At 48.3% G+C, this 22,419-nt stretch overlaps 1 protein-coding gene across 1 annotated transcript in view; it reads right to left on the bottom strand.

Annotated features, from left to right (window-relative positions):
- Positions 1-8,449: 8,449 nt before the first annotated feature.
- Positions 8,450-22,419, bottom strand: part of CADM1 (cell adhesion molecule 1) — a 328,154-nt gene continuing 314,184 nt past the window's right edge. Inside the window, exons 10-11 of the mRNA XM_047071496.1 lie at positions 10,824-10,955; positions 8,450-8,761 (exon numbers count right to left, since the gene is read on the bottom strand). Coding sequence (XP_046927452.1) covers positions 8,643-8,761; positions 10,824-10,955 — 251 coding nt within the window. The 3' untranslated portion in view covers positions 8,450-8,642. The remainder of the gene's footprint in view (positions 8,762-10,823; positions 10,956-22,419) is intronic.

Genomic DNA, 22,419 nt, shown 5'->3' on the forward strand with positions numbered 1-22,419 from the left:
CTTTTGTGGCTGCCTGGCTGTGCTCTTATGGGTTTCTGTTGTCAACAAACTCCTGGCTTGCCTGTGAGCACTCCAAATTATTGAAAATGACTACAGCTTAAGACTGGCAGGATGATTGTTAAAAACAGCCCTGGCATTAATCATAGCTTAAGAGCTTTTGGAAAATGATTCTAATTCAGAAGGGGTGGCTTACAAAGAGGCTTGTCGAAAAGCGGAGCAGACATCAAATTCTGAAAGGCGAAAAGCCTCCTTGGTACCCACACCTGGCTCCTTCTGAAATCCAGCTGGCAGACGTCTGTGGGGGGCACAGCTCGTCCCCACCAGCTCAGCCCATCTGAGACCACCTTGGGTTTTCCGCGAGCCTCACGGCACCCCGGCCCCCTGAGCCGGGGGCCCCCGAGACGGGAAAGACTTCTCGGGAGTACCCACAGTCAGGAGTCTTACTGGCTGTCCTTGGAATAAGGAGGAGGTGGCCGGGCGCCTCGTATTCTGTCAAGAGTTGGAACGCCTTAGACCGGTGCTGAAATAAGCTGTGTGCACAGAGGCAGCTGCGTGGGCAAACACATGGTCAGCATTTGCAAGGAGCCAGGCAGGGCAACGAGCTAATACTTCTGCCTTTTGCCTGCCTGGCACAACAAAGGAGAATGATTTTTGCCATCAGCATTCTCCCTATCACGGACTCATTGCACAATTTAGTATGATTAATGGTTTCCATTTAGGAGAAGCCGAGAACGAGAACAGTGGGGGCGCGCCAGCAACCCGGCTGGGGGTGTTCGCGGTTACAACTAGTGTGCAATTGCAAGGGCAAAGGGGACGCGGCCGGTGCCTGCCGGCCGTGCCCTCCACCTTCCCTTCCCCGCACGACTGGGGAGGCACTGTAGGGCGAAGAAGCGCATGGCTTTTGACATGCATTTGCACAAACAAGTCTGAAAACTGCCCCCTTGTGATGCACTGTCTGCTGTTTCGTCCTTGTAGCCTTGAAACGTTTGTGACCAGAAGCGACTCCCTCTTGACCTGCCAAAGGGAGCTTCGTTCCTGGAAGTTCCTACCTAAGGGCTGGGTCTGAGGCAGCGCGGTGGCGGGCGGTGCGGCGGGAGCTAGCAAACTAACCCACCACCTCTGTCTCTGGAGCCTGCAGGCTGGAAGACCTAGTCTCAGCGCCCATCTGCTGGCTCTCTGGGGAATTCTTCTTCTCTGTTCTGCAGGATCCTTTTCGTCCCACTTCTGACGGCACGGCTTCTGGTCGGATCTCACAGCTGCTGGAGGTGAGCGGTGAGACCGTGGCCGCCATAGCCAGAGACTTGTGGGTGCTGATAGAAACCAACCGGGAAAACAGAGGATTCAAGAGGGTCTGCATTTTTTTTTTTTTTTTTAAAGCAACAGCTTTTGCAACCGAAGCCAGAAAAGGGAGAAAATTCGTGATCTTGGCTGGGTCTAACGTGACTCAAGACCCTTCTCGATGCACTGGTGTCTCTGCAAGGAAATCTATTATTTTCCATAAACTGTCTTAAGCATCTCCCGGGCTACATTTCTGGCTGTGTTAAGAATCAAGCCATCAAGAACAGCTGTGAATGTTATACACTTTCAGCAGCAGCAATGGGCTTTGGCAGGAAAGTGGGAGCAAAAAAACCCAAGTAGGACATTTCGGTTGACAGTAATGGCATTTTCCCTTCCTTGTCCAAACGATAAAAGATTCATGCTCCTAATTGCAACACTATAGCTGCCCCCATCACTTTATTCTGGGAGAGGAGGTTAGAGAAAACAGGCCTAGAGAGAGGGAGAGAAAGAGAGAGAGATGGATAGTAATTTCGTCACTAGCTAACAGAGACTGATTAGTGCAGAAGACTATCTTCCACAGCAATACTTTTTAATCAGGTCTGCTGTGTCTGGGCAAACAGCTTTTGTGGATTAGCTAGACTGGAGCCTGCCAGCATCCGTTGCAAGTTTAAACGATGAAATACACAACTACAGAGAAAACAAACCAAAAAGAGTAATAAAGTCACACATTTCAATATTCAGCAACCATTAAGGGATTTAAATATTTGCTTGCTATTAAAGGCTTGCATTAGGCTCTTCCAACACCAGCTCTGGAAGACTGAAATATCAATTACAGATCAATTTTCCCCCTAAGTAAACACTAATGCAGGATAAACAGTATTAGAAGATGCAATCGTCACATTGCTGACTTCAGGATGGACTTCCTGCTGGTAACAGCAAGTTTAAGCCTGGTGATTAATTAACCTGAGAAGATAGCACTTAAGGAAGATTTAAGGCGATCATGTCTGAAATATGACTGTGAGCCAGCCCACGTTTGGAGGGCAGCTGAAGTCCTGGACCTGGGGTGTGTGCTGATCTGACCCTCTCTAGGTTTCCTCACTTTCCCCGGAATCACCGCCCCACAGCTCAACACCTCGAAGGATTAGGAGGGAGTGGAAGGGCATCGGCCGTGGGTGTGCTCGTGAGAGAGAAAGCACCTGACTTTGAAGTCAGGTTCCTTGTCCGGATTAATTCCCTAGTTGAATATGCAAGACCTGAAGTGCAATTCCCGGCACCGACCAGCGGGGGCAGTAGACTTTGGAATGAAAAATACAGAAAAGAAAATTTCCTACGTAGGGGAGAGCCTGGAAACAGAGGATGGGAAGACTTGCACAAAGAAACTTCTTGCTTTCAAGTCTCAGTTTTGGGGCGCTCACATGATCCTTGTGCCTAACACCCTCTTTCTGGCATGTGTAATGATTGGGGGGTTACTTGGGAGAATTGAATGATACGGCTCTTATCGGAGGCACATTGGACAATTTTGAAATGAACATGGAAAAGGCAAGGAACGTGGCTTGAATTTTTCTAACACGCCGTACGTCACGTCACTCTGAAGGCCCTTCTCGGTATATGCTGACAATAGTGAGGCTTTGCTCAGCTATTACCAAATATGTCATTCCCTGTGGGAGAGAAGAGATATTCCGTCCCAGCAGGACCATGAGGACGATGGGCTGGCCGGTGCGTTCTTCACGGCCACTGGCAAGCTGCCTACGCTGACGTGCTTGTCAATGTCAAGGTCTGAAATACAGAATTGGTGACCTGTCAGACTAGGTATAGTGAGACTCAGCAACGGGGCGCTCGGCTGGCGTCCCCGGAATAAACTATTCCTTGCCGAGTGCCTACTGTGTGCCCACCGCCGTGTGACCATTGGCCTACGAGGTCTGCGGATGACAGCCAGGAGCCCTCTCTTCCTTCGCCCGGACAGTGGCTGAGGACGCCCAGCTGCTTCATTTTCGAAAGATTTCCAAAGTATACGTGTATGGCTGTTGGGTAGGCATTTCTCTCCCAAGGCATGTGGCTGCCAGTTTTTTATGACTAAGGGCTGTGTACTTGGTATCCTGACCAAAAAGGTCTTAAGCGAATTTTATAACGAAACAAAACGCTCTCACTCAAGCGGGCTCTTTCTACCTGTAGCATGGCGAACGGCATGGTTGCTTTAAGGTTCTGGATGTCAGAATGAAAGGAACATTTCTCCATGGAGTAAGTCCACGGGCAGTACAAGAATTACATTTCAAGCAGACAGAGGACAGTGAAAGATTGCACCAATTAACAGCCGCATATCACCTCGGGGTTCTAGTTGATGTATTTGGAGAATGCAAGCAGGCCAAAGCATTTGTGAAAACCCTCTGGAGGAAACGAGGGCCATTTTCACTCCCAGACCAAATGAAGGACCGGGCTACTTAGGCTCCTGCTCACATGGACTGCTTCTGGCACCTTCTCATTTGCATACCCTGTGGAACTCAACCGGCAACTGTGCAGCGAGGGGCCACCTCACGTCTACCTCCGTTCAGTGGACTTCTTGGGTCCCTTCATTGTAGGTTACAGCTGAATCGGGAGCCTCGTGCTACAGACGAGGGGGTGGGGCTGGGGTCACTGAACGTGCCACATGGCCTGGAATAACCAGTGGACGGTGAGGATACAGGGGTGGTGACACCTTCCAAGGCAAGCGTCAAGAGGATGTGAGGTGTCCCCACGCAGAGGAGCCCAATAGCTCCCTTCACTTGAGCAGTGACCACCTCTTGGTAGCCGTGGGGAACCTTCTAGCCTTTCACTCCCCCATTTCCCTCTCTCCTGTATGACTGACTTTGTCTGGTGCCTTATCTGCTAAGCTCCTCCTGCTTATCTCGTGTACGTCTCCTAACAGCACTGACGGTGAGCCTTACCTTCCAGAGCAGGAGACCAAGGCCAGGTAGGCTGGGTAACTTGCCCGAGGTTTCACGGCTGGTGAGTGGCGGAGCAGGGCCTGGGGCCCGTACTCCTGATCTCTGCCCTCTATCACCTCTGTAAAAAGCTATGGTGGATTAGTAGGTCCTACAGCTCGTGCCTCCCCCCCGCCCCCCAGAGGCCCGGACAGGCCCTGGAACTTTTGACTCCCGTGCCTGGGCTGTGAGGGCGCCAGAGGACCGACCCCGCCTTCCGCGTCTCACTCATCTGGCTCTGGCCACACAGGCCAGCAGGCTGGCTGGCTTACTGCCCTCGGTGCTAAACCAGGCTTTCGGGCCCAGCGGGGGCCAGCTCCTCAGGGAAGCTGGTTTGGCTCTCCAGCCCATCTCCCTTCTCCAAGAAACTCCCCCGGCACTCTTGGGGCTCCTTAACCATCTTCAGCGAGGCCCCCACGTCTGAGGACCACTTCATGCGTTCGCACAGGTGGAACGGATGCCCTGGCTAGTCTCCAGCGACCACCTTCCGCTTCTCTGCGTTTATCACGACACTGAGCACCCAGCAGATGCCAGGTGACCGTGTATCTGATTGGCTGATGTTTTACAGAGACAGGCAGGGGACCAGGCCCGGGTGGAGGAGGCTGACATGAGAGACGTGGCCCGCGGCTTTTCTGGAGCTTACCTTTTCTTCCACTGCTGAGCATTTCCCCATTACCTGCCCGAGAGAGAGAGAGAGAGAAGGAAGCTCAACCCCGCCCCCCCCCCCACCCCGCCCCTCGCTGGGCTGATGGTGGGAAAAGGGCGGTGTGGGGCTGCTCACGTATCGTCTGTGCGTTTATGAGATCAGTCACCATGAAGTGTCGTCGTTGCTCGCTACGGCCTGCAAGGCAAGAGGACCACACACGGGTCCAAGAGGATCCACCCGCCCTGAGATCGCAGCGGCCTGAACAGGGACGGAGACCGGTCTCCCACAGGCGGCCAAGCCAGTCCTCCGCAGATCACACCATCTTTTTGTTCAAAGAGAGAGAGCTTGAAATGAAGAAGGCGGAATGAACTGTTAAGACACGAAATCCCAAAATAAGAGACAGGTGGAGCAGCCAACACAGGGACGTGGGTGGGGGTGGTGGGTGAAGGGGGGAGGGGCCGTCCGGCCGGCCCGCCGCCGCTGCATCCCGCACACCTGCACAGATCGCTGAGTCAGCGCTGCCGGAGCACCTGGAGCACCCGGCCCACCTGTCCGCTGCGCTGCGCGGGGAGAAGAGAACGAGGGCAGGGAGGGTGAGCGGAGGAGAGAGAGAGCGAGAGAGAGCGAGAGCGAGCGAGCAGTTCCGAGCCGGGGCGGCTGCATTTCCCAGCACCTACTGCCCGCGTTCGTTCTTTGGCGTCGCTGCGCCCGCCCCTGGGGAGGAAGCCGGCCCGCGCCCGCCCCGGGCGTCGGTAAGAAGTCCAGAATGAGATGAAGGGATCACTTGGTAACATTAATTTTTTTTTATTAAGAAGACAGATATTTTATAGTACTTCTTTTTTTTTTCTTTTTTTTTGTAAAAATGGTATACATGAACCAATACAAAATGCGAATGGGAACATATGGATATGAAATTTCTTACACCATAACATTGTTCATGTACACCTCGAAAACAGAACTGGCCTAAAGGGAAAAATAATACGTCGGGGTGACTAAAGAACAAGCTTATTTGGCATCAATGATACATCCTTCATTATTTTATATTCCTTTAAAAAACACAGAAAACAAGTTTGTTCTTTCTTCACTCTAAAAAAAGTGATCAACCTGTACAAAGTAATACTCAACAATACATTTCAAACAGTGCACTGTATACTTAAGAAAAAATACATAAACCAATATACAACTAAAATCCATAATTTCCTGTTTTTGCTTTATTATTATTATTATTTTTTATTTATTTTTTCCAATGCGTGGGGCCTACACTTTGCAATCTACCTGAGACGGAAAAACACCAATCAGAACACATGAACCTGAGACATGTCAACATCGTAAAAGCCAGAAAGTTACATCAGGAACACTGCACTACCATACACTTTTCAAAACAAAGATGGAAGTTCCCAAAAATGAGATGCCAATTTGGTGAGCAATGGTAGTTGTTTTCTTTTTCTCCCCCCCCCTAAAAAGAACAACTGAAAAAAACCTTTTAACGACATGCTAAATGGTTCTCACCCTTTGATGTGGTTATACTATGGTCAGAATGGGCACTAAAGGGCTCGGGATAGAGCTGCACGTTATAAAATTCATCGAAAAAGGGATGTTCGTTGTGGCTTTTTGTCTTGGTTAAGTGCCTAGGGATGGGGGTGGGGTGGGGAGGGAAACAAAATGCTGCTCAATATGGATTTTCTTTTACATACCGGTCCGTTCCCAAAAGGCCCCCATATTGCAATGGTTCTATCAAAGGTTAAAACAAAGACAAGAAAAATCAACACACTTGCAAATAACAAAGAGTTGATACTTTTTTTTTCCCCCTTAAATAAATCAGCGTTAAGTTTTTCCACATAATGTAACAATAGTAAAAATGCACCTTGCAAAATCCAAAATTACTCACTGAAAATGTTATATAATATATATTTATATATATATAGATCTCTTTTTTTGATGCCATCTTTCCATAGGGACTGTATTCTGGAGTCTGGAGCCTTACCAACACATATGGTAAGAGTTTAGTTTTCGTCCTTTGGGACTACTTCTAGATTTCCTAGACGTTTCAGTGAAAATCCCCACATTTCTTTAAAAAAAATGTAAATGGTAACTTGACTCCTCTACCTTTTCCCAAGGCTCCCCATCTAAGATATGTTCAAGGTAACTTATTTTAGTAGCTATGCACTATGGCTGCCATCATGCGAAGATCAGTTAATTTTTTGGCAGATGGTTCTTAAGGCTGAGGAAAGAGGCCAAGGCTAGTGTATGAAAGGTAAAAAGATAAAAACACTCACATTTGAGTTTTGATTAAGTAACTGAAAATCCCTACATGCTGTTTTTCCACCTCTGCTCTGACCTTTCGAGAACTAGATCGACAGCAGACCAGTGTGAGAATAATACCGGCCCTTCTTCTGTACCTCCTGCCTTTGTCAAGCCAAATCTGAAGGAATGAAAGTTTCACACGGATTCGAGTTGGAAATCCCAGCATGACAAATATCTGTAATATACAGTACATGCAGGCCACATCCTACTGTCTTCCTCACTAAACACAAAGGAAAAACAAAACAAAAACAAAAACCAAAAAAAAAAAAACCAAAAAAAACCCCCGAAAAACCAAACCCTGTCCCATCCAGTCATTCACACACCACGCGGACTTGCTTTTTTCCTACAAATTAGTGAGAAGTATGGCCGATTGGGAAAGGTGGATGGAATCGTTTGAAACAGAAATAACCAGAGCAGGACTATCGTTCCCCCCCCCTCCCGACTTCCCCTCCTGTGGCAACTCAAATTTGTCCACTTATATAAAAGGAACAGACCTCACCTGCCAGGTCTGTTTAGGGCGTTGAAAAAGGAGGAGCCCCTTCCGCCCCAAACCTTTCCGGACAGTGCGGGGTCTCTATGCTGAGCCGTCTACAGACACAGAATTAAAGACAGATTCGATCTCATTGTGACACGCCTCACTTTGCAGGTAACCCTGTACAGTAATGTAGTTCCACAGCAAACAGAACATTTTCTGAATCACAGTCTACGTTTCTAGTCTTCACTGCTCTACGTATTTGAAACATGGGTAGCAGCAAAGAGTCCTCGTTGTTTGTTCACCCAAATCTTTACGACAACAGAGTAAGAATGCATTATGGACACACTAAATTCTGAACTATGAAATCTAAACTGTGCTGGTTCTCCTTTCATGAAACTGAATCTTGAACAGAAAGCAGTTACTTCAAAAAATAGACAAAAAAGGAAAGGAAAAACAACAACAAAATATGGGGGAAAAAGATTCTAAGGAATCCCAGCAGGCAAATTCCAAAATGGGAGATTTTGGGGAAAAAAAAAAAAAATCCCAAAATTTTTGGGCAAAATAAATGTGCACAAAGGAAAAAAACAGAAAGAAAGAAACAGCAGGAAAAAAAATTTAAAAAGAGGAACACAACGAACAAACAAAAAAAACAAGGCACAGAATTTTCTGCAATCTACCCAAACTAAATCCAAGCATCCAAGTTTGACTTGGTAGGAAGAAATGAAAATTTTAAAAAACCAACCAACCAACCAAAAAAAAAAAAGAAAAAAAGAAAAAAAAAAAGAGGTGTCAAACAGCAGAGTGTACTTTCAAAGAACATTTTTTTTTTTTTTTTACACAGCAAATCCCAAGCCTTCCCAGTCTCGCACCTTTCCACCCATTCATAAAAAAACACACGAATTTCTCGCAAGTTCCAATATCACTGTCTCTTTATCATCTAAATAGGGCCAGTTGGACACCTCATTGAAACAAAAAGGCTGATCTAGATGAAGTACTCTTTCTTTTCTTCGGAGTTGTTCTGTCCTCCTTCTGCATTGATTATAGCTGTGTCTGCGTCTGCTGCGTCATCGGCTCCTTTGGCTTCATGAGTGAAGTATGTACCTGAAAGATGAAGGGGTAAAGCACCGTGACTGTCTGATGGCCTCTGTGTAAAGTGGTACAGAGATGGCAACTTGCTTTATGGCCATCATCAGCCGAAGTGGTGTAGGCAGCAGAGGGGAAAAAACAATTGGAAGAAGAGAGCGAGGTGGATGAGACAAATGGGGATCCGGGGGTTCCAAAGGCACCACTCCAACTGAACCGCTGCGATATAATTCAGCAAATGAGACATTAGAGCAGTGATTATGACCAGAGAATGTCAGCAGAAGAAGACATGAGTGGGAGCTAGAAATGCAGAGAGCTGGAGAGCCGCTGACTAGCATAAACAGTGCAGGCCAGGACCAATGACCGGCAATGTGCGCGCACATGGTTAAGGACCAAAGCAAGGAAGAGCAATTAGCCAATTAATGAATTAGGGCCCTGACGATGTTCTACTGTCGTCTCAAATCGTTTGTTTGAGCCCCCGTCTCCTGGCTGCGCGAGTCACCGCTGCCTGTCCGTCAGGGAGGCCTCGCCGGGGCGTGTACAGGCACGTCGGACCGTCTCCTGCCCGCCCCGCTTCGGAGTGAGGGGTCCAGATCGCCAAATCACTTGATACGACAACAGGCGTGAGCAAGGCTCGGGGTCTGTCTCAGGGGACGCGTGATTCTCGCTCGTGGTGTGAGTGTAGCCTGGACCCGGATTCATGGATTCGCTAATTGGCAAGGCCACGTTGCAATGACAACACACAGAACGTTCCAAAGCTGGAGACGCTCTCATCGGCAAGTCCCAACCCTTTACGGGAAAGTTGATGGAGAAAGACAAGGCCTGCACCTCGGTATGACGTCTGGGGAGAGTTTACGCTGCCCACCTAAACCACACGGCCCCTCCTCCCGTCATATATCCTCCAAGATTCTTAAAGGGGAAAAAAAAAAAAGGCTGATAACGTTTGTTGTGTTTTCAGGTTTTCGTGAGTGACAAGTGTGAGCAGACAGGTGGCCAGATGTTCCCTGCCTGCATCCCTCCTCCCTCGGCACAGGACGCCCTTTGCCCCCTCGTTCTCCACAGCTGCTGAGGAGACTTGGCCCCGCTCTCTGGCCTTACCCTCCTGGCTCTACCCCGCTCAACACCAAGAGGCTGGGCGTTCTCAGCCCAGCAGGCCGCCTCCGCGGCACGGGCAGAAGTACGCACAGCGCCAGGGGTCCCCAAACGGTTTATGCCGGAGACAGGCATTGTGGGTTCTGAAGGTGGTTTCCAGTACCTTGGACATCCACTGCTGTGCTCAGGGAATCCTCCCCAAACCCCAGTCCTGCGCTCACTATGCAAGTGCCTGGAGTTGATGCTCTAGGGCGGCCCCACACGCTCACAGCACAGCGCTCGAGAAAAACACCGGAGGAAGACAAGGGCCGACAGAGAAAGGGCAGAATAAATTACCAGGCGCGGGGGAGAGGGCTAGAGCAGCATGGGGCACAGAGGAGGAGCGTTGGAAAAGATGATTGCCCATCCAGGCTGCACAGTTGATACGTCTGATGATTAATGGCAATTTAAATCAATTGCACCGATGATTTAAAAAATACATATTTATGTGGCTTTTAAGGCACATCCAACCAAGGCAGGATTCTAGCCGCTGTGACCAGCTCACCCCAAGTTTGGGGCCAGGGGGACCAGAGCCCTGTCCAGCTGCTGCCCAGAAAGCAGACGGTTACGGGCACGTTCTTGGCGCGCTTGTCGTTTGGGGGTTCACACCACACCTGGCCCACCGGCCCCTATTTTTACAATTTTTGCTCTATCCCCAATTACGGATTGCAGAATAACAAATCTAGAAAGCTTTTAGAGAAAATCGAAATCAAGACGTGCCACTCATCAACTCTCAGAGTCCTAATCAGCAGCTGCGAAGATTTCTGTTTTTCTTTTCTTTCTTTTTTTTTTTTTTTTTTTTCTTTTCTCCTCTCTCCCAGTTTCAGGACCCGAACAGCCTATGCGGCCACGTGACCCAAACTGCCTGGCAAGGAAAACCTTGCCGAGTCCCCAGACGCAGGGGCTGTGGTGACGGGAGGCCTCCTGCCTGCCAAAGCACCTTGCTTACCTTTATGTCTGGCAAAGTAGCGCCCCAGAATGATGAGCAGGCACAGCATGGCGAACACCACCACGGCCACGACCCCGCCGATCACGGCATGATCCACCGCTCTGATGGCGCCTTCTTCACCCGCTCGAGAATCTGTCGGGATCAGAAAAGGAACAGGGATGTAGAGCTCATCGCAAGACACCAGCAGCCCTGGCCGCACTGCCTCCAGGTCAGAGGTCACCTTCCCTTACACTGGAGGAGGCAGAGAGACCGTGCAGATGGATCAAGTCACACCAAGGGAACAGACTGACCTGTCCGGTGCCGAACCGATCTGTGCTCCCCACAGGGCGAGTTCACTGTAAGCAGCAGAGAAGCGCTAGTGCGTGTGGGACCACGCTTAGGGGCCAGGGAGAGAAGAAACAGTCTGCGTCCAGTCCTGGCCTGGTCTCAGCGCTCGCCCTCTCTGTGTCCGGCTGCGGGTCCTAGTAAGGAGGCGACCTAACTACGTAAGGGTTTTCGGAATGGCACCTTCGGGCGGCAACAGGAGCTGCGGAGGGGAGGCTAAGGCAGCTTTCTGCAGGTGCCCAGCGACTTACTCCCTGCTGGGCACAGGCACAGGCAACCCAGCTCTCAAGCCACAGCTGCCTGGAGATAAAACAAGGCTTAGAAGACTAAAGACAAGTGACATGCTTGCTACATTTAGGATGTATGAGGGAGTAAGCCTCAATCTAAAACCTAAAAACCTATCTCAAAAAAAGACAGCCGGGAATAATTGTCCATTGCCACAGACGGGTTTTATTTTATTTATTTAACGCTTCACGGTGCAATTAATTTTCCTTTATAAGCATCACTCCCTCAGGATGTCTTCTTGCGACTGAGCGACGACATGTTTGGCCGGGGAACAACTCCAAAATGAACCCAGAATGAGCTATGGCGATGCGGAATGGATGTATGGCAGTGTAAACAATTTTAATTTAGGAATGTGGCTACATCACCCCTTGCCGAAACCCTAATGGCACCCGAGATTTATAAATGTAGTAAAAAACAATTATTCTCCTGTTGATTAATACATTAACATTTTGGAGTGGAAGCTAAACCATTGTCTTTTTTTTTATTGAGTCGAGTACGACACCTCCATTAAAATGATTTACTGGCTGTACCTTACAATTTAAGCACAGCAGCAACAGAAACGGTAAAAATCTTTTAACTTTACATGATTTGTGAAGTCATATGTGAAGGATTTACCATTTAAATCTTTCAGTACAAGAAGCACATGGCCTATAAATCTGTCCCCCTTGCAGTTGCTGGACGCCCGAGAGAAATGCATTTCACCAGGAAGACGGAGAGTGCAAATTCAAGTCAATTTTTAAGAAAGATTTATCTCTGTCTCTCTCCAAAGAACAGAGCAAATCTCTGAAGCCTCCACCTCTAATAATATTTGAAGTTTATCGATCAAGTGTACAGATCCGTGACAGCTAAAGGTAATGGTGCTCTTTTGAGCCGAAACCTGATACAACGCTTTCAGCAGGAGGGCATGATTTACACTTTCTATCGATATTTCCAATTCTGCTCTGAGATTAAGTACTGAAGGATGTGGGGGAAAGAACTCGTGACTGAGGGTTCCACGAGAAATGCTTTAATTAAAAGAGTTTAAATTAAGAAAAAAATGAAGCATTTAAAGCGTTTCATTAAGTTACCTTTCGAAGGACTACCAAAAAACCCAAAAACCCCAGCCCAAACAGAAATGCCGAATCAGAGGCGGCAGCGGCCGGTCGCCCAGGACGACGGGATGATGGGAGTTTAATTGGAGAAGGGAGATGGGTTGGAGGCAGAGTGCACTGCAGCCAATTAGCCCGCTCCGTGATGTGCGAGCCCCTCCAGCAACCTGTCTAATAAGCTCGACTTGAAACGTGGTGGAGAGGAATCGCCCTCCTCGGCCCCAAGTGTTACCTACTGTGGATGCAACAGCCTCTGTGTCCTGAAAATCATTTCAACGAGGCAGAACTTGGCCACGGAAACTTTTTCTTTTCCTTTAGAGACAACAGAGCTTGTCGAAGGGGAGCGCTCCCCTCCCCGGGGTGCCCCTGCAACACAGGGTACCTGCTGGGGGATATAGTGCTTCACACCCTGGAGACTCTCTCGCCCACCTGCACAGATTCGGAGTCGCTGATGGGAAGACCAGAGTTGGGAGCTGTGTTTTCCTTAGGGAGCTGTCAAAATAGGGGATCTTGTGGGAATGAAAATGAACTAACCTCCCATTGCCATGAGCTTCAGACCTATTGAAAAATAGAGTCTTTCAACTCATTCCACAGGTCTTAGAATTGGATGGGGAAAACAAAGTGATACTAGCCATTGAGGAGAGGGGAAAGTTAGGGGTAAGAGGTGAAGAGAGGCTGAGAGCAGAGAGAAGCCGTCCCATGTGGGGGAAGGCACTCTCACGTCCACGGTTAACCGGCTGTCTCCTCCGTCCCTGGCACAGGAACAGTCTAGAAGCCAGAGAGACAGAGAGAGAATCTCTGCGATAAAGAAAAACAGAAAACCTCACGGGGAGGTATCTGCGGGATTAACTTCTTTCGCCAAAACTATTCATCTGGCCTTTGCTGCCCAGGAACTTAGAGCTAAATGTGCTGAGGGCTGCTTTTTTTCCCCCCTGCACTTTGCCCACATTCAGTACCTGGGTTCTAGCGATCTTGCCCACCCTCAAGGACATACATATTTTACAGATACTTATTTATAAGGGTAATCTCTCCAGCTATCTCCTGATACTCACTTGATAAGGAAGTTTACTACCACCAGTTAATCACCAAGACATTTTTCCTGCCTTCAATTACTGCAGACGGACACAGAAGGTAACTGATGTTTAATTTACAGGGAACACTGAGGTGTGTGAGCTCCTCACGGCCTCCTTCCACCCCACCCCACCCCGGGTTCACCGGCACCTGCCACGGCTTGGCGTCCTCCGTGAAGAGCGGAGCCCTTTCCTGCCTCCGTGCACTCCCACCTCCCGTTGCCCTGCGTGGGGTGGGCGGGAGGGTTTTCATAGTGCTGTCGATTGGCTGGAGGTGGTGGGGGAGCAGGGTGAAGGCTGGTTACCTTCTACCAGGGCAGGACTGCCTGCACCTGTGTGCCCGTGCCTCGCTCAAGGCCGGGAGCAAGGGCACGAGTTGTTACACAAAGAGGCAGCGGGCAAATGGAGGGAGTGGGGGGGGGGGGTGGCAGGGAGGAACGACTGGCGTGGGCAGGGAGCATCAACCACCACAAGGATCACAGCTCTGCCAAAGTCTGTCAGCCGCCCAGCCTTTCCTGTCCTGCTCCTGAAGGAACAGCTCTGCCTATGCCTGAGAAATGACTTTTCAGTGAAACACTTGGGAGAGTATCTGTCACCATCATCCAAAGATCCTGCTCCTCTTGGGGTGCAGATCTTTTCACCCTGGTTCTATGAGCTCTCCTGGGGTGTGGGGGGGTGCATCTCCAGATTTTCGGTTCCTTTTCTGAATCGGGCAGAGAAGGAAATCAAAGAACGAGACTCCACGGATGCCTCCAGCTCCTACACTGAAAAGGAAACGTGAGTGTGGAAAGCACTTATAAACACGCCTGGTACTCGGGCGAATGGACAGGTCTTGGGCTTAGAAGGTAACGCTTCCTTGTTCTTTTAAGAAACGAAGCAACAGGTGTTACTAAGAGCGCTCATATTTCCGGGACTAAGCTTTGTCCCCGTCATCCTGGAGGAGGAGCCCTGTTCCTACTCGTGTATGCTCCTGGCGTCAAGGTTATTCCAGCCCTGAACCGAGTGTGTTCGGGGGAAGAATGTCGCCCCGATCCTTTCACGTGTGAGGCCAAGTAACTTTGGCCTAGTCGTCCCATAGCTCTGGATTTTAGGTATGCCCTGTCAACGCAGGGAAGAGAAGAGGTTTTGCGGGCCCTCTCCTTCCGGCCTGTACTGTCCCCTCCTGCAGGCCCGTCTATGGCTCTAAGCGTGACACGAGTCTCTTTAAGGACAGATCCGTCATGAGCTGTTTAGTATTCGTGAGTTGGCTTTTCTTTTGGCAAAGAGCTGGGACGACTTGGCTCCAGGTGAGAGTTTACAAGCTGCCTGCGGAATGTTAAGTCGGCCACTACTGCTTGGGTCACAGCGTTGGCCACCCTGGGCTCGCATTAGCATCTTAGAAACCGTGAGGACAAAAACATTTCAAAGAAACTCCCAAGAGTGATGCCCCAAGAGCTCGGATTTCTTTACCTTGGGCCAGGTGACCTGGCCGGCTCCATTCCTCATGGGCAACATAAAGGCAGTGCTCTAAAGGCGGTGGTCTGCCGAGAAAAGTGATTGCCAGCGAGGAATTTCAGTCCCCCCACCCCCCGCGCTCCAGGGGACTCCTTTTTCTCCACTTGCTTTCCTTCCTTAAATTATTTGCCAGAGCTGTCCTTAATGCAGCGCTCCGGGAGTCACGCTGCCTGTGCTAAAACAGGGCCCTGCGACACATCTCGGTTTCTATGGCTACTTCGCCACCTGGCATGGGACGCCTCACAGAAGCTGCCAAGAGAATGCCTTCACCGTGGATCCGTGATAAGCCTAGAAGGCTCCGCTGCCAGGGGCGGGGATTCATGGACAGCCAGGGAAGGGCCAGTATGTCCTAGACAAGCTCCTGGCAGACAGGGACTCTGGCAGAGGACGTCACTGAGCAGAATGCTCGCTGCAGCACCACTGCTCACCTTGCAGCCCGGGGCTGGTCTCCTTGCCGAAAAGGACACCCAGTCTCCTCCCTCTGACGAGCTGAAGTCTGATGCAGTTAACACGTAACACACAGTTAATACTACGGCAGGGGACCGCTACCCGGTGTTGGCGATCCCTTCACATTTCCTAACATCCCCAGCTCAGGCTAGCTGGCACATTTAAAACCTTGGGGAGTGTGGAATACGCCTTTTCAATGCACGTATTTATTCTTCCCCATACCTCACAAGCTACCTTAGGGCTCACCTTAGAAATTAACGTTTAAAACACGGAGGAGGTTCTGATGATACTGGTCTTGCTGCTTCTATTGGACAATTCCTATGTTGGACCCTCTCCCGTTTCCCCATCTAATGAATGACTGGGGGAAAAAGTTAGGATTCTTGACTTTTTACAACAGTTCTGTTACGTGGTTTAGTTTGAGACTTTTTTTCCTGGGCTGAGGTCTTCCCGGACAAGTCCGTTTAAGTACAAACACTTGCAATCGTGTTTATAACGGAAACGTCGCCTCCAGCTTCCCGGGACCCTAGGGATTAGTCTACCTCAGAGGCCTCTTCGTGACCGTGATGTCATGTGCTCCTTCCTGCCAGGAAGACATTTAAAAAAAGCCTGATGGTGGCTTTTCCAAATCTGAGGCAAAACCGAAATCTGAGCTCACAGACAAAACCAAAGCAAAGCAAACTCAACCCTGGTGCCTTCTGAAAAAATGGAGCCGCTCATTCCCATCACCTACGGTAGCTCCCTTCGTGGCAACAAAAATAAGTGTGCGTTTGAAAGAGCACAACTTTATTACTGAAGGGGAACAAACTGAATGGCACGCGCTGACAAAATGCCACATTATTTGCTAATCCTAATATGTTATTCTTCCTTAAGATTTGCTTTCCTCAGCACCAATTCAATTATAGATGCTACAAATCCTTCTGACATTTAATTCCCTCTTGTCAGAGAGTAGTAAATGTATACAGTACATGCACAGCTTTCCCATTAAGATGTTAATATATATTGGAGCACACTAGCCTCTATGCAACATAACCTTTCTTTTCTGTCTTCTTAGAAAGCAGAAGGGGAGGAATCAGTGTAAGGCAAGAAAACAGTCAAGATCCCATAGCGCATCCCAGGCAGCCGGTACTACCCTTCACCTGCATTTAATTCTAGCAATGGAACTGCAGCTGCACTAACATTTCAAAGGCACGGTGTGAAGCTACTTAAAGGAAAACTGTGGCCCGCGTCCTCCCCTGTCACCCAGAGCTCAGGATGCGTTCATTGAAATTAGAAGTACTGCTCCCAGGCTTTGGCTGTACATCGTCACTACCCAGTGATCAGGACTCGGGCTCTCTTAGGTTGTCATTGCCTAGACGATCCTCCAGGAACAGGCCCACACAGGAGACGCAGAAGAGTGAGGATCTCATCTCCTGCACAGCCCACTAGAGAGTGCGCTGGGCCCGCCGTTGGGTCTGGGGTACAAGTGGGGCTCTGTTACTTGTCTCCGTGATTTCAGGCGGGTCGATCAGGCCCTATGAGCCATCGAGCACAACCAGACACTTCACGGGGCTGTTCTGAGAGGCCGATGTATTGCTGAATATGAAAGTGCCTCTCTGGGCCAGGCCTCGGCATATCATAGGTACTCAGCAAGCGTCTGTCAGATTTAAATCTGCTATATTGAAGGCCAAGGAGAGCGTTATCCCAGTTCTTTTAATATTACTGACTCAAGGCAAATACTTATCAAGGCTTTGGGGGAAGGGCTGTCCGCACACTCAGCACTGCTCTCAGATGGTAAGATGCCCCATAAACACTTGCTGAGTTGACCAAGCCCTCTTCCATTTTTGCAGAATGGCACACAGTGTGACTGATGGCCTAGCTGCCCTGTGTGGTCAAGGCTGAAGGCCACCTGGGCCAGGTCATGATTCAGGTGTACCATCGGAGTATGAGGATTTTAAATATTTGCTGTCAGCTAAGTATGAGAACAAGTATTTTTTAGGTTGATTTTTCTCCCATCTCAAGTAACTTGATTTAGTTAATTTACCCAACACTAGAAATGCCTTAATGAACAGGAGGGGATCCTCCCCAAACATCCAGTGTCCCCAGAGACCAAGAGGCACACTCATGAGTCCTCCCCACTCATCTCATAATAAGCACTTAGAAGTATGAGTGCCTTTTCCATTTTAAGCAACAGGAAGGCACAGAAGATGAAACCAGAGTTTTCTTTAAAAGAGTATACATCTGATAAAGAGGACAGTCATAAACTATTTCAAAACATACATTTCCCACTAGAATCTCTCTCTGGAGAAAGATGCTTCTGTGGACCTCAGGCATTTGGGGGGTGTGTGGAGGATGGATTAATGAATATGGTGAAGTCACCCCAAAGCAGTGTCCAACCTGTAGAACTGGAATTCACATTTTGTGTTGTAGCCTGGTGACTGGCTAGTTTGGAGAAAATGTTCCTATTTGATGGCCTCCTTCCTCCCCATGAGGGAAACAGTAGCATGTTGGATTATGGGAAGATCAGCAATCTGATGACCTTCAAACCTGCATTGTGGGAAAGCCATGGACAAGCTGCCACAGACCCAATACGATTGTTTCAGCCTCCTGCCTTGTATTAAACACAATTTTAAAAATAAGGAGCTCTATATGTTTTAACCTTTGTGACCCAAAACTTCCCTATGGCCTAGAGAACCATCTCAGTGGGAAATAGATCCCATAATTTTGGACACCCGATGCGACATCGGCACCAAAATCATCTGAGTTTAAGGACTTCTTTGAAGGAGAAAGAGCCTGACTGGACGCTGGAAGAGATCTTTCCAGGTCACTCAGCATGTGGTTCTACCCCTGATGGGCTACAGAGAGCCCGACTTTTCCCTCCTCGTTCCCTGGACCCCTGCATTAAACTGAAAGGGGTCCAAGAGGAAAAAGACTGTCATGAAGACATCATAATAAGGGAAGGGTGGATTTCACAGGGGAAGGAGAGCTGCTCTAAAACTAAAGTCTCCATTTCCTGCAGAGGCCAGAAGACCCATTTGTTCAAATTCTGACCCTGCCCCTTGAATAAATCACTTAACTTTCGGAGCTCTCGCTTCCTCGTTTGCAAACTGAGACTAACAACCCTTCTTTGACGATTCTCCTAGGATTCTCCTGAAAATCCTCTCATGGCTGGCTCTCTCTGTCCCCATGGCCTTCCATGGTGAGCTTATGTTCTAAGCTAGCCTCCACCTCCTCCTAGCCCCAGTCACTCACTCCCAGTGTACCCACGTTTATTTCTTCCACAGCATTTGTCACTGTCTGCCATCATCTTGTGCTGTGAGCCTGGCTGCCCCACTAGAATGTCGCTGTAAGAGCAGGGGTCTGCGCTGTGAGATCCCCAGCAGCTCCAGCTCCTGGTTGGTCTTGTTTACCACTGCATGCCTGGTGCCCTGCCCAGAGCCTAGAAGACGGAGAAGCTCGAACAGTTGTGCCGAACAAAGAGCAGGTGAGATATGTGGAAGTTTTCTGAGCTGGAAAGGACTGGATAAATACAGGCTAACTACTACACCTTAGATTTATGGGGCCATACCTTGAATTTGTCTACATAGCCCAGCTAGTTTTTCTTTACCATCATTATTGCTAGTCTACCACAGAGATGAAATCGCCTATTTGCCAAATCTGGGCCATAGCTTAGGTGGAGGCAAGGAAGGAAAGACACCCCCCTCCCCCAATGTTATGTCTGTTGAGTTTTTCACACACATTTCAAGCAAGTTCAGCCAACTTTGAGGACACTCAACAATGACCAGATGGTCCTGTATCCTATCTCAGAACTGATCATCTGGACTCAAGGCCTTTAGGTGCTTCCATTAGCTAAATTTAGACTGTATTTTGAGCCCATGTTTCCTTCAGAATCCTTTTAGGGGACACCTAGGGTCTTCCATAATGCCTGGCACGGATTATCAGGGCCATTTAGAGACTTCCTTGCACCCACACTTTTCTACCGATCGTGAGGGAGATGTGGGATTCTTCTAGATCACTTTCTCATTTGCAGGGCAAGAGTTGAAAACATGTTTTGGGGAAGCACGACAGCTCTGGAATTTCTTGTCGGGGCCTCTGCTTCAAAAGCAGAAGACTGATGGATTGCTCTAACAGTGCCAGAGGGTCATTCCCTGGAACACCGTCTATTTACCAATGCACTCCACTAAACAGTCCCCAAAGGCCCTTCCAGTGTGAAAGGAGGGAGGCCGTGCAGACATTTTTAAAAAGTTTTAAAATAAAATAGAAGGATAAATATCCTTAAAGCTATTCTATTCCACATGGGTGGCAATAACCACCAGCTGTCACCGTGAAACAGCAGATGTAATTGATAAAACAATTGAAAACTCGTGTGGATCCATCGTCAATAAAGTTAACACCCAAAAAAGTAAATGAGAGGGTTCAAGGTGGGACTGGATAAGCTCCTCAGGTCTGCCAATAATTAAATCACTGAGCTACACACAGGCATAATTTTTTACTGCAGGTTAAAGAGGAGGACCAGGTGGGCAACTTGCTCTGCTGGGTGAGGATGGAAAACGGTATGTTGCTCACGAAATTGTCCTTGGTTGAGGTAGCGGTGGTGGATGGGGGAGGTGGGCAGAAGACAGACCATCATTATTTCTCAGGAAATGCAGGATAGAGCATTTGTCCATAATAAGGCAAGGATGGAATTTCTCCCCAGATGGAACAGGGGATGGGTGGTAATATTATTCATTACCACAGTTTAGCATTAAATGCGCAACACCTACTCTCATTTATTGATGGACTGTTTAAGACGGGTGTTAACCTGTTTGTCTTGTATTATAATTGAATTCAGTCTCTAGGCTACAGAAATTTGAGAAGTTCATCCTTTCTCAATCAATATGCTCCCCTTCAGTGACCCATTTCAAGACAGCTTCATAAAAAATAATGTATTTTGTTTTAATAAATTTAAACACAATGACAGCTGCTCAATTTTTATTGGTTGTTTTTTTTTTTTTTTTCCCTTCAGATGTCTCTTTGCTGCCGAGGGAAGCCAAGCTCACAATCAATAGTAATTGATTAATCAGCATCCCCTTTGAACAAAGGTGCTAATCAGTTTTTGATTAGTTCATCAAACCAGATGCAAAGGCAGCCCAAGCCCGGCCTGATAGATCATCAGTGTTCTACATGACTTATGGGTCCTGGGCAACCCAGGACTGCAGCGTTCCTGGAGGGGGCGGGGGAGGGGGCACGCAAGTATTAATTTAACCAAATTATTAGGAGCACAAACAGTTGTTGGTTTATTGCTCCTGACTCTGGGTGATTGATAGAGCTGCAGCAAGGCCACATCTGACTTAGTGCAGAGCTGAGAGAGACCCAGAGTATTTCCGCAATTGATGATGCTTGAGGAAGGGGTAGATGGTGGATTTAGTCCCATTTTCCTAAAGAGAAGAAAAATGACTTCTGCATATCTCAATGACCTTCATCTGACTAACAGGCCAAGAGGGATCAGGCCAATGAGAACTCCGTCCTCTTTTAGGGTCCTTGAGAAGTTCCAATCGCCAGGGCCACTGTGTCAGAGAGCTGTTTTATTTAGGGTCAGGACATGAACTGAGAGCGCATTGCTTACGACCAGCCTTACGTTCTATGTAAGGAGAAGGACTTAGCTCTCAAAATCGGGCTAATGTTTTTGCAACTTCTCTAAATACACCGCCAATAAGAGGCAAACATGAAACACTCTCTTGATGGGCTGGCTATCTTTCTAATCTTCTACTTATTTATCTGAATTCATTGGGACTGGGAACTTATTCATCCAACGAGTATCAATCGAGTGCCTACTACACGACAGGCATACAGCAGTGAACAAAACCAAAACGGCCTCCCGGAGCTTCCATTCTGTGGAAAAACCCGACAGCAAAGCTCACACTGCGACATGGTACATAGAAAAATAAAGGCATCCTCCCCTTTTTAAAGTTCGACAGAAGCACATAGGAGGCAATAAATCTGCATTTTGAGAGAGACTAGTGACTCTATCTTATTTTCTCACTGGGGGAAACCTGTCGTCAAGGACTGCTGCCACCTTAACAACCAACTATTCAAGGGCGCTCAAGTGAAATCTCTTCAGGAAGGAGAACTATGGAACCCTCCCAAAGGCTGGAGTAAGGGGCCACACACAGTCCTACGTCTTGGTTCCTCTATCACAGTAATAAGGAACTGGCCTTCCTTATTGACTTATTAAGAATTGACTGATCAAAATGTTTAAGAAGCTCTAGCTGGTGGGCACTGAAATCCCAGAGCATCATGGCACCTCATATAATTGTTTAGCTCTGACCATTTTGAATCTCCTTGCCACCACCCCCCCCTCCTTTTTAGGATATGCTTCTTATTCTGGATTAGTAACACCTAAATCCCTGAATCAAGCATGAAACCTACTTTTGCAAGAGCTCAGTGTGCTGTGAAAAAGGTCTGAGGTGGATAATTAGTTTACATCACGGTGTGTGACAAAACAATTGCCCCCCTTCCTCCCGCCCCCCCCCCCCACCCCATGCTTCTAAGATACCTATGACATGGCTTTTCTAGTCCATTCTACAGAAGCAGATGGTCAACATGAGCTTTTTCTTTTTTAAATAAAGATCTTCTCTCATAATCCAACATCCTGAAACTGCTTTGTGATGCAAAAAAATTTCTCTGGAACCATTCTACATCTAGAACATGAAAAATTATTTTAAGCCACTGAACACAGAGTGGCTTCAGTGCGATCCCCAAGATGACCTGACCTTCCTTACACTAACGCCGTCAGTCCCAATCCGAAATAGATGCCCCTAGCACAGGGAAGAACGGGACATGGGGAGGAAGAAAGCATTAATAAAAATTTGTTTTCCTTCCGTCTCAAAATCCACAATTGCTAATTAAGTGCTCAGGAAACCAAATGGGCAT

This window comes from Lynx rufus, unplaced genomic scaffold (assembly GCF_022079265.1).
Source record: "Lynx rufus isolate CCGP_SWC_20201006 ecotype Redwood Valley unplaced genomic scaffold, mLynRuf1.p SCAF_9, whole genome shotgun sequence".
Classification (NCBI taxonomy): Eukaryota; Metazoa; Chordata; class Mammalia; order Carnivora; family Felidae; genus Lynx; species Lynx rufus.